The 12,284-nt window shown below is 51.4% G+C and overlaps 1 protein-coding gene and 1 long non-coding RNA gene across 2 annotated transcripts; one reads left to right on the top strand and one right to left on the bottom strand.

Moving 5' to 3' along the window:
• Positions 1–2,301: 2,301 nt before the first annotated feature.
• On the bottom strand, positions 2,302–4,022 carry LOC100902754 (uncharacterized). The gene is made up of 3 exons (XR_001951226.1): positions 3,968–4,022; positions 3,501–3,701; positions 2,302–2,661 (listed from the first exon to the last, which is right to left on the bottom strand). It is a non-coding gene; the product is annotated as an uncharacterized LOC100902754 (long non-coding RNA).
• Positions 4,023–5,843: 1,821 nt separating this feature from the next.
• Positions 5,844–6,584, top strand: LOC100899861 (PI-actitoxin-Aeq3b). Its single transcript, XM_003747327.2, has 2 exons — positions 5,844–6,047; positions 6,301–6,584. The coding sequence occupies exons 1-2, from the start codon at positions 5,978–5,980 to the stop codon at positions 6,519–6,521; spliced, it is 291 nt and encodes a 96-aa protein (XP_003747375.1). The 5' UTR covers positions 5,844–5,977; the 3' UTR covers positions 6,522–6,584.
• The last annotated feature ends 5,700 nt before the right edge of the window (positions 6,585–12,284 follow it).

The raw sequence follows: 12,284 nt of genomic DNA on the forward strand, positions 1-12,284 counted from the left end.
GTTTCTTCGTAATGCTGTACTATAGGAGCGAATCGCCATATTGGATTTCAGCCCCATGCGGAGACCCGATCTAGCCCCCCCCCCCCGAGAGAAATCCTGCGTACGCCACTGATTGTACGGAGCGGTATAGCCAAGGCAAGACGTCTTGGCGACGCACAATCCCAGTCTCGACGCCGGTTGAGCCCAGACGTGAGGATAGAGGAGACAGAATTTCGAAATCTGGATCATATAGGGAGGGAGATACGCGGAGTAGCGGGGTGACTAATCAGATGGGGGTCGAAAAGCAATATATATTTACGGCGCACTGTTCCCAGTTGGAATGGTACAGAGTGTACGGGGATGAAAGTGACGGGGAGTCTCCGCTTCGCGATGATAATTCGATTAGCATTCCAGAGGATATTCAACGGGCGGAGGCATCGAAGCAGTCGCTGGTGGAGAAGAACATCGAGCAGAGTGAACAAGAGGACATTCGAGTCGACGAGTTGTCACAACATTTCGAGGGTCTGAACATGTCGATCCAAGCAGAGGAGACGGAGCCGAAGATCAGACAAACAACAAAGGCGGTTAGGGAGGAATCAAGTGAAGATTCTAGAAGAGACGGGGCGCCGAAATCAAAAAGCGAACGGGCCCGAAATCACCAGAAGGTTGAGGTTACACCGCTGACGGGGAGAGAGGCACGAGAACGACGAAAAGAGGGTGAAGCAAGAGTTCGGCCGAAGTGAACAGTGCATTTCCGAGGCAAATATACTGAGTATATAGTAAGGCGGAAAAAGCGAGGAGGAAATCAGGAATAGATGATGAATTAGGGAAAAATATATAGGTGATAATGTGCTGGTAGGCAGTGGAAAAAAAACGTTCAAGTTGAGGACAACTAGGAGGTAGCGATGGCAGAGCGAGCGGGCGATGCACGCTGAAATCGGCGGAAAGAAGACACCCCAACGGAAAAAGAGATCGGAAGGCTCGAATCGAACAAAGCAGCAGTCTTTTCAACGTCAAGTGTGCTACGAGCCGGTCGACAATGAGCGTGTGCGCGGACCGCCTGGACAATCGGCATGACACAGGCGTGTGTGGAGCGGACGCGCGATGGCGGTGGAGGAACAGTCGGCAGAGGTGAAAATGGCTGGTCCGCAGTACCCCGCCGGCTGGACCGAAGAAGACGTGCACAATTCCAGGATGGCGGCGCATTATAAATGTGCGGTATGTCTGACGGTGCCGGATGATCCGCAGACGACGAAGTACGGTCATCTCTCCTGTTATCTATGTCTCGCAAAGGTGTTGAGGCGGTTTCCGTTATGTCCGACGTGCAGAACGTCGTTGCGAGGTGAAGATGCCGTCAGGAATTTGTACTTATACGGCGGTCGTTAGAGGTGGAGGAGCTGTCAGGAGTCAGCTTAGGTAGCGTGACCGAATGTCGTGGTCAAAATGTGGTGTAGATGGACATTTGACGATTGAGGTGTAAGACGGATGTTCAGATGTGCGAGGTGTACAGTGTGCGAGAAGCAGTCGGAGAATACGGTCGCACTGCGACGAGAGGTCGGCTGTGGCGGTTATTGAGAGTGTTGAATAAACTAGAGGTGTCCCAAGTTGGTTCGATATTGCCGGGGTCTTCACTTGCCGTATCCCAGGAAGACAGCCCCGATACATCGATCTCCGATTCGAAGCCGTCGATCGCACGCACTTACGCCTAGAGGTCCTTCCCTCCTCACGTCGCTGGAGCTCCGAGGCGACGCTACAAGTATATGTGGAGTATGATGTACCGTGAATGCTCTAATAGTAGGGCATTTTCCGATATGAGGGCCGTTATAAGAGAAGGTTCAGAGAACTTGGAAAATACACGGGCACTCTCCATCGTTATAGGAAGGCTCTACTATACGGGCAGGTATGGGGAACTTGGGAAATGGTCGAGCATTATTACGCTGCGTCTAGCGCCTCATAGAGCGTTGGTCGGTGGACACTCGGTGTGATACAGCGACGTTCGACGTCTCGTGGTGCTCACGGCTCGCTTCCCGCGTCTTCCGAGCTTCCTCGGGGATCCTCAGGTTTGAGTCGGAAATATACAGGAACACCCTGTGATAGCTTTTACGGCACTGTAGAATAGGAACGCTCATTCGAAAGCATCGCGAGCTGCTTCCTTTCTATGAGGCATGATTATTGGTGGCCTACGACAGAAACAATTCCGATGATGGAGTGCGACAATGATCTTATGCAATTGACGAGAGCTTCCACGAAGAGCCCGCTGGCCGCGTCTCTGACCGATTCCATCAAAGGAGCTTCATGAATTGACAGCGAAGTCGTCCCTTATCTTCTTCCTTCCATTTATTCAGGGAAATTTGAATGCTTTTAAACCTATAATCCTGCTAGGTCGTCGCTGCAAACCGGGGTCATCATCTTGAGCTTAAGGAGGGAATGTCCTAATGTCCGACACAGTGACACTCGAAAATCTCGGAACAGAATCCGGTTTTCCAAGAGTTCTGTCTGCATTGCTCGCGGCATTTCAACGATCCTCTCATGCAATCACTTTTGTCGAAAGAGGGGAGGATTTCCTCATCAGAATCCGGTGAACAGATGACAACATCGAGCATTATAGTCAGCAGCAGCGTGACCAGCAGGAACTTCAAGGAGCCATTTGTCATTCTCGCGGGATTGGGCATCGATGGGTTCCTGGAAGGAATTGAGAGCGTTCCTTATCAAAGAAGTGGAGAACGGTTAGCTGGAGCAGCTTCCCTCGATCGATCCGGAGCGCTTCCCGGAAAGCAGATCTTTTGAGTCATGACGACTGATGACCATGACGCGGAATTTCCCCACGATACCCTCACGTAGAGACTGGCTGCTACACTGAGTCTCGCTCGATGAATGGAGCGACGCGGAACTAAGGAGTCGCCTAATTTCTCCACGGGACAATAGCTCCGTACTTGAGACTCATCGACGGGGGTCGCGACGCGACGTAGTCACCAATCACACATTATCTCCCGGATTCACTAAGGGTGGAATGGTCCCGCCAACACACAAGTCACAGCAGCAGAGGAAGCGAGTTAATCTACACCCGCTAGTCGCTCCATCATGAATCATAAAGGTTCGACAGGATCCCTATTGCTGGCGATTCGAACGCGATAAACAATAGAAATTCCTCGGCGCCATCGACTCAAATGAGAATGAGATCGAGAGGGAGCGACTCGATTCTCAGCGCCGGGTATATGAAGCTGCGATGTGATTTTCTGTCGACTCGGTATTCAAGACATGTTTAGTTACCCTGCCGATATCGTCTCCGGGAATTCTCGGGATCCACCAGAATGTCTGCCCAGCAGTATCGGGGTCGTGCCGAGTTACTTCAAATAGCGTACCCCGTTCCCTGTCAAGGGTCAGACGATCGAGTTTCAAAACTATACACAGCAGAGCGAATCATGGCGAACATTTCAAATCCGCCGATTCAATTCAATTCAACTTCTCCGCGTCGGCTGCGGTCACTTACTGACATCGAAATGAGCATTGTGAGATCGTACCTGTTTTCGATTGGAGTGTTTGGGGATGAACGGAAGGGACGTCAAGAGTGTTTCGAAATCGAAAGAGTTTGTGGTCAGACAACGAATACCCTCACCACATTCCAGCTCGATTTTTCCGAATTTGCACTTTGTGTGGAACGCCTTTTTGTGCAGACAGTGACAGAATGCCCGGTCACGCGGATTCACACGATCGGGTCTCACCTGAGCAAGTAGAGCCTTACATTGAGACAATCATGATAGACCGTCTTGTCGTCCTTCCTGGTATTCGCAGCCGGGAGAACTGACGGATGGAGTGTGAGAGTAGACTTGGCGAAGCGACGGATGAATAATTATTCAGAATTGGAATCAATCATTTTTCCAATCAGAATCAATCAGAGAGTACGATCGTCAAGCCGAAATCGAGAGATCACGACCCGAACGTTTTCCGTGATGTCTCTTCGGAATCGAAGACCTATGGCATAACTGACCTGGGAATCCGGCGCTTTAGGGGCAACGCGTCATAACATAAGAAGGACGGGAGTCAGCTGGGACTCGTCAAGAACTCGTTCAGCCAGGGATGAGAGAGAAAGAAGCAGGTTGGAGCCTGGGAGTCATTGTTCTCTCGCTGACTTCCATTGTCGATCGACGAATGATTGTTCTCTCAGAAGATCTCACCGATGGTATTTTCACTGGGCTTTCATTTTGACCAATTTTCGAATAATGTCCCAGAGCAGACCAGCCAGTCTGCCCCCGCACTGAAAGCTTGTCGCCAACTTCGGCAGCACATAGGATTTTGGATTCTCGATTATCCACGCTTCTCGATCGCAGGATCACTGATCTGATCATCGGGCTGGAGGCCGCTCGCGCATCCATATACCGATTGTCTATCCTCCACCTGGGAGCAAGTGTGGAGTATATATCTCCAGTTCTACGGCGATTCCCTGAGGGCACTAACGAGACCCTCCCGTGAGCAGAGCCACGACCTCTCACGAATGAACGATTCCTCTGTCGTGGATGAAAGCTCTTCGTGTAGAACTGATCCCTTTCGCAAGGCATCACCGACATGTTCCGCGAATAGCATCACGAACATCCCTGATCTGAGCTCATATTCCCGATAATTACCGGTAAGTACCGATAATATCCTTGACCAGGTATCGAGAGACGGCGTTGACAGAGGGATACCCACAAGCATCGCGAAAAGCCGAACTAGCGTCTCACGAGAGCTTACGAGAGTAGGCAGGAGACGGAAAACGTGTCGGTTAGCGCCTCCTCCTGCTCCGGAACTTTTCCCGGTCCCCCTACATATGTGGATTCGGGATCGCTCGCACGCTTTCCTGTCACCTCCACGAGGATTCCGCTACCTTCAATGCTTATGGACGGAATGATGCCTTCAGAGATCGGACTCGATTTCCCCCCTCTGCGAAGACTTGAGCGAGCTAGGATACAGATTCAACGACACTGCATGGAACGAGTACAGGGAGAGCCTTAAGATCAAGAGGGCCAAACACCATAATGCAGGCTTCACCACCGGACCAGCGTTCACCGGAGAGACATGGAAGAATGCCAACCAGAAAAACAGGGCCTACATATGCCGCGTTACGTACCACGGCTATCATCACGAAATCTGCCAGAGAGCGGACTTCTTCGAGACAATAACTGACTTGTGTACTTGTAAATACTGTGGAATGGAGCGGATAGACCGCCACCACATCTTGAATTGTATATATTTTCAAGACAAGACGATCAGCTCAATCGTTCGAGAGATATCAAACCACTGCGGGTAACCTGCGAATAAATCACTTGTATTGTATTTCCTCCTCTAGGAAGTCCCTATCCACGGGGAGACTCAGCTCCTCTGGGGTAGACCATTCACCTTCCATTATTCGGAAGATTTTCGGAAGCTCCCCGGCGATGAATGACTAGGTAGTTTGGTACTAGGTACCTCTGATCGTATCCGTACAGGGGGAACATCGGCTGCCTACCGCCCCGAGTAACGATTTCGGAACAGGAGTCGTGAGTCTGAATTTTCAAATCCATTCTTATCACGGCAGACGTCGGCCCGCATTGAAATCGAATTCGACCGAGAACGATTTCTGTCGTTGCGATCGACGCAATACGCCGCCGCGGCGTCGTCGATGACTCCGTTACCGCTGCGTGGGCTCCCTCACAAAGAACAGAATTGTGAGGATTTTGCAATTCCAGCCGGTTTCGATCAGAAGCGGAAACGTCGCAAACAACATCCGTGAAAGATAATTCCATCCCTGTGTACACTAAAATTCTGTGGAGTTTGTCACCAAATCGTCGCAGGGCTTGCCGGTCTCCTCTGCGGGCCGCCCCGTAGGAGAGACTGCCGCGTAATTGAATAGTCGACAGCATAAAGCGGCGAAGCGTCCATGAGCTAAATTAAGAACTCCTATGATCCTCTCGCAGGACTGCAACAGACGTGACACCGCACCGTGGTGGACTGGAAGGAAATTTGAAGTGCCGGAATTTTCGTTATGAAACGTGTGACGCTGTGTCTGCTGATTCTCGGAGTCACAATAGTGGGCTCGCAGCCCACGGGCAAAGGTGAGCGCGTTTCGGAGCTATCAGATGGAGCCCTCGCTTGAAATTCGTTACGAAGTCTCAGACAATACCCTGATTTTCCGCAAATTGGCGTAGTCTAGGGAGCCACAGCAATCGATGCAGATTTTTCGGGATTTCTTGCAAAGCTACCGAATATCGGGAGGAAAAATCAGGGCATAGGTAGACCGAAAAATGGGTGTAGGTTGACCAAGATACAGACCAAAAAGAACTCATCTTTCGCACTTGGCTCTTTTAGATGTGTGCAGATTATCCCCTCTCCCTGGGATTGGAAAAGCTTTCTTCCCAATGTTTTACTATGCGGAAACAGTCAAGGAATGCCGTCAATTCGCTTACGGAGGGATCGAAGTGGCCACTAACGGCAACAAGTTTGAAACCTGTGAAGAGTGTAGAGGAACCTGCAATCCCAAAGCTAAATGTTCAGATACGATCGATAGCATAGGTACTCCTCATGTGTAAATGGTTCAGCGCGGAAGACGGATTTCCGATTCGATGAGAATAAATTCCGCTTGATACCGGCCGCGATTATTCCAAGCTCCGTCTTATTGTCGGACACCTTCCAGCCTCCTCGTTTTCAGGCCAGAATTGACTCCCTCGACAGTCCTTGGATCTCATGTTGGTGCGCTCTCTCCTCCAATCGTCTAGTGTTTCGGAACGATAGTACAACGTCGACCCGAGCCAGAACCTCTGCTACTCACTGGGTTGATTACAGATTTCAGTTCGTCCACGCCACTGGAAGAAATTTCATTCTGCTCTCGCGAGTGGCGCGTCGATCGAGCAGCGAAACACAGTGAACATCAATCGATCTCGTTCCTGCGTCGCGACGCCGACGTCGCATTTTCCCCACGGCACCGTGTCGCTGCGCCATGTCTGTCGGGGCAACACGACTTCCCGATCTGTCGGCACTTTGCTTTCTCTAAAGAGTCTTCAAACGATCAGAAGCCCTCTCCAACGACCGCGTACTATGAGTTCCTCATGTGACCGACCCATTATGGATATCCGGATGAGGGAATGAGGTGATTTCAGCGGGATCTCTCCGAGGGGAATCCGCCCTCTGTCCGAACCCGAGCGCCGCGGTTGTCCATCGAAATAAAATTCTTTGTCTCCTGTCGCAGGTGGCGGCGAAGCACTTGGAATGCACCTCTGATTGGGCAAAAATCCGGAGATGCCTCAGCCCCGATTTTAAATCGCTTGAACTGACAACTTCAATATATTTCAGGGAATTCCCAAGCACTTTTTCCCCAGTAAGGTTATGGATCGTTCCCGTATGAATTCGCGTTCCTATGTAAGCGCATCGAGTTGCTCACTAGACTTTCGGAACGCGATCCATTCGATCTGTCGGGGCCTCAGGTGGGAGAGTCGGCGAAATTCGTACAGCTGCAAAGAGAGGGTTTTCGGAAATCATGTTCGATCGAATGTGGAAATCATGAAACAGGAACACTTCATGGAATTCCATACTGGAATACCAGTCCCATCAGTCGCTGGTTTGTTTTTTCGAGCCCTGTGCCTTCGATACTGTTCCATGAAACTCATTGAGGCTTATTGTTAGTTGTGTACACATACCATCGCCTCGTTCAGCTCGAGACATGATGACGGGTGGGCGGAATCGGGTGTCCGGACGGATGTTTCTCTTCTGGGGTCGGCATCAGAGACGAGTATCGAGACCGGGAGGAAGAACAGTCGCGCAAACTAAGATTAGCCGTTTCTTCATCTCCTGTCATAATTCGCTCGTTGAACTACGTGTTGAACATTATCTCTTCCGCCGCCGCATCCCGCCAAGCCACTCAAAGCATACCCTAGACCCTCGAACGTGATGCCTTTAGCGAGCCCTCATGTCCAATAGGGAGTCCCGCACCAATGACCTCGTGCAAACCACTCAAGCAGAGTTCTCATATAATTCCATAATGGTCGGCCTTGCTGGCCACTTCCATTGTCTGCTGGGACTTGTCTCGAAAGCGGAGTTCGTGTGTCGTGATTGCTTTTCCCCGAAGCATTCCATCGCTATTAACACGGAGTTTGAAGCCTCGCTCTATTGGAGCTGTGGAGCAGCGATCTACGTCAGCATCGCTCCGATTTAGGTCAGAGAAATGTTGTAAAACGCTTTGACTGTGCTGGGTATCTCGAGCAGAGTAGGAGAGTAGGAAAACAGCAAATCTTCCCTCGCATGTCGGTGATGACTTTGAACATGATCCTTATGGGAGACGCGATCGTCTACGCTTCCTTATCCTGTGGAACGTGGGAAGCGCGACTTCTCGGGGTAACTTATGCGATTGGCGTCATGCTGAATTTCGCTATCTAGCTGTGGAGACTTCAGACTTCAAGATTCGAAATCGGCCGCCTCGTACGCCTCCTAGGAGTCTTGAGTTTCTTCTGCTAGTTCCCTCGATTCATATGGACTTTCCAGCATGAGAGTTCAGCGGGAATCTCATGTCCGCCGTCACCGGACTCTGTTCTGTTGGTGTGCGAACGCAGAGGTTGCTTCTCCACATCGAGATCGCGGCGGTTCTCGATGTATGCGCCCGGGGAATCCGAGAGAGCGTCGCAAGAGCAACTCCGACCTCCCTACGGATAGCTTGCTCTGAAAATGAGTCGATTTGTTCTCGTTTCAGCCATCAACTCTCGTTCCCTTCGGCTGTGATGCATCTCGAATACGTGATTCGGCTCTTGTCGGTGATTCCGCTTTACGCTGCACATGGCACTTGCATCCGAGACTCGGTGCATATGGCAACAAACAACATCGAATCTTCGGCCGTCCTTCGTCTAGTGATTACCCGCGGCGACTCGACCGGGAGATCTAGTCGCAGCCTTGTTCGGAAGATACAGAAAGAGGACCAGTTCCTTGATATGGACTAGACACAACGCTCCTTGTAAGCGTGTTTTGGCGCGTCTTCTCCTCGACAATTCGAGGAATATCCCATGGACATTTTCTCGCGGCAAGCGTAGACCGGCGATACGCGGGGCGACCTTTGTAGCCCGAGACGACCTCCCCTGGCGCCTTCCTCCCCAAAAAAAGAAGCAAATTCTTCTTGATGAATCGACTTCGTGAGCGGGGCTATGTGTAAGTCGATAAATCCTGGAAGGAGTCCGGAAATCTGAGATGAATATCTACGGCCCTTCTGGCCAGGGGCGCCTTCTTTCTAGTTCCACCGTGACCGCGTGCGCTTCATAAATTCTTCTCGACATGATGTACCTAAACTCATGACTCGTGAGGAAGCACCGACCATGAATGCCATGCAGCCTTCTTTCGGATCGTGTGAAAAGTCGTTCCGGGCTCTCTCGTATCTTATTCTTATACCACCTAGAGGTTTCGATCTTGAGACCGGATGTGATACCGGAATGCAGAATCACGATCTTTTCCACTTCGTCGCTTCCGGAATAGAACCCTCTCTCCCGTGATACACTCAATTCCGAAGTTTTTTTGGAATTGAAAAATGCATCCAGTTCCTTGATCGACGCGTTCGTACACTGCCCCTCAGTTCTGCACAGGATGTTCTCTCAAAAGGCTTCGCAAGGTATCGAGAGCATCATTGGCGGTCTCAAGTTCAGTCCACTCAGGCCTGATCGATTGCGGGAGGTGGGCGGGGCGCTAGATGAGATTAGATGAGCACGCCAGCCAGGGCGGAGGTCACAAACAGAATACTTTTTCTTTCAGCCTAGGCTGCGCCCTCTCAGTTCGCGGAGCTCTCTCCAGGGCCGACTGGGAAGGCTCCGCCTCTTGGACGCGATTCCAGTGAATTCTTTCGATCTAGAACCACATGCAGAGGTTCCTGTCAGCCCGAGTTCATCGTGATCGAGCTCGCTCTTTTCGGCTCAAGACAATCCTGTGCTTTATCGTCAATAGGCTCCACGGAAGATTATTCCGACGCTGTCTTCGACTGATTGCGACTGAGCGACTCATTGAGACGTCGGGGGCGCCCGGGATTAATCGAGCCCTGATGTGAGTCATTAAACGGAGCTGTGATTCGCGTATCGACATCGATCGAGGACCCAAGAGGATGATGAGAATCTTGTTGACTCTGTTCGGTTTCTCGAACGGAGACAGAAGATGGCGACTCGTGGCCCGCATCGTGATCGTGACTCTCAACCTGATGCTGGCCGTTCAGTCGTTCGTCTCTTTCGCATTTTATCGCCATACATGGACGGGGCGATTACTTGGCGTCATGCGCATTGTCATTGTCCTACATGGGCTCGCGCTCTACTGGTGGAGAATTACGGTTCCACCGTTAGCGGAAATTCAACGACCTACTGAAATGGCGCGGAGATACGATTTTCTGCTGACGGTGGTCTTGATGGTGAGCGTGTACAATGTCGTCCTCGACTCAAAGTCCCTGCCGGCATGGGCGGACTCGAGCCTCTTCGAAAGGCTCTCGACCGTCGTTTCGATTTTTTCGTGCGCAACCGCGACAGCACATTCGACGGCCTCCTACATAGAGGTGGCGGCTGTTCTCGACGAGAACGCCGAAGAAGTCCGTAGAATGATCGCCAGTGCGACTCCGGTCTCTCTGAGCGAATGTTGCTTTAGCATCGAGGCCCGCTATGCTCGGCTCCGCGATCAGTTCTCGTTCCCGTTGACGGTGATGCATCTCGCATACGTGACCCGCCTGCTGGCCGAAATTCCTCTTTACCTCGCGCAAGGCCCCTGCATACAGGATCTGACGCAGAAGACCATTTGGAACGTCCAATACTCCGCAGTTCTCTTGCTCGTGATTGCCGGCGGCGATTCGATCGCGAAAGCGACCCGAAGACTCTGGTCGACAGCTCGGAAACGAGAACTGGGTCGAATTCCGATCAATGGAATGCAGGTTTTCACAAAGCGCGAACACGGTATCAGATTCGGGTTGGGTTCGTGTCTACTGTGGAAATCATGCTCATCCTTCTTCGGATTGAGTTGGGGCTTCACCCTCATGGTCTATCAGGCTTCGTCGAGCAATCGCGAGGGGAACTCCTGCGGTGTGAATACACTTTGGGAGTAGGGAGGATCGGAGCGCCGATCCCCGGTCAAGGCAATCGTCTGTGTTCGCTTACAGCCCGACCGGAACTCCGTGTTCCGTTCGATCGATAAGAGATCGAAGACGCGGAGCTGCACTGCCGAGTCGAGGTCGAACGTGGAGCATCGCTCGACCCATTACCTTTGTGAATATATGCCTATACATGAAAGAATTGCTGCTGCGCTCAAAGATTGCTTTTGCATTCTTTCTGAAAGTTGTTTCAATGCACAATGTCTGCAAAACGATCGACGTTCGCGAGACGTAGCGCAGATAGCTCGGGATTGAATGTATTGCGAAATGGATCCGATCAGCTGGCTCTGTGAACCCGGTGCTCTGTGCCCTGGCCCAGGAACCTGGTGTTCGCACCAGACACATCTCGATTTTGCTTCTTCGGAGTGAGCCGCATAAAATGAATTTCTCCGGGCGTGCCTCTTGCGTATGGGGAGCCGCATCTGGCGAACTCCTGCGTGTCGTGCTCATCTCCATCGACTGCGTCGGTATATCTGGGGCTGTTTGGTTTTCTTTGGCGAGTGTCTCACGATCGGAATCTGTCACGAACAACATGGAGGAGGGCGGCTTCAAGCTCGTCACAATACTCTTAGCCATGATTTCTATATGGAGGCTACGAACTCCACAGCTCGGAAAACCAAAACTTCTGGAACAACCTGCCCTCTTCAAAGTAATGACGCTGTTTTATTTGACGACCCGAGCCGCTTTGTTGTTTTGTGACTTCGACTTCTTGGTGAACACCCCAGCTGCGCGATCCTTGACTGATGCCACTTGGTACATGCGAAGCAACCTCCTGGTACAGCTGATCTTTGTGGTGATTCATGTACAGCATACCGCGGTTATCGTCGAGATCGCGGCGATTGTGAACGCGACTGCGCAGCACAGCCTCGAGAAAATTCGCGAACTAGATCACGACCACTCTCAGAGCATCGATTTCATCTGTCGAAGTACGGAGTCGAAGCTGAATTCGCTGAGCCGAAAACTCGCCTTCCCCTTGGCCCTGATACACATCACCTACTTCGTGCATATGATCCCACTGATGCCAGCGCAAGCTGCGAAACTGCGATGTGAGGGCTTCCCCTTCATCTTTCTCGTCCATACCGCTGAACGTGTCGTCGGCTGCCTACTGGTGGTTGGCGCTGGCGAAGCTCTGATCTCGAGTACAACGTGTCTGAAGAGACGCGTCTATCGAGTCGAAGAACTGATGCGATCACCGATTGGAGAA

This window comes from Galendromus occidentalis, unplaced genomic scaffold (assembly GCF_000255335.2).
Source record: "Galendromus occidentalis unplaced genomic scaffold, Mocc_1.1 scf7180000077516, whole genome shotgun sequence".
NCBI lineage: Eukaryota > Metazoa > Arthropoda > Arachnida > Mesostigmata > Phytoseiidae > Galendromus > Galendromus occidentalis.

Excerpts from the sequence above, each read along its gene's own strand:
- LOC100899861 (XM_003747327.2), top strand. The coding sequence starts at position 5,978 with ATGAAACGTGTGACGCTGTGTCTGCTGATTCTCGGAGTCACAATAGTG. Across the intron at positions 6,048-6,300 it reads CTCGCAGCCCACGGGCAAAG|ATGTGTGCAGATTATCCCCT; the intron begins GTGAGCGCGTTT and ends TGGCTCTTTTAG.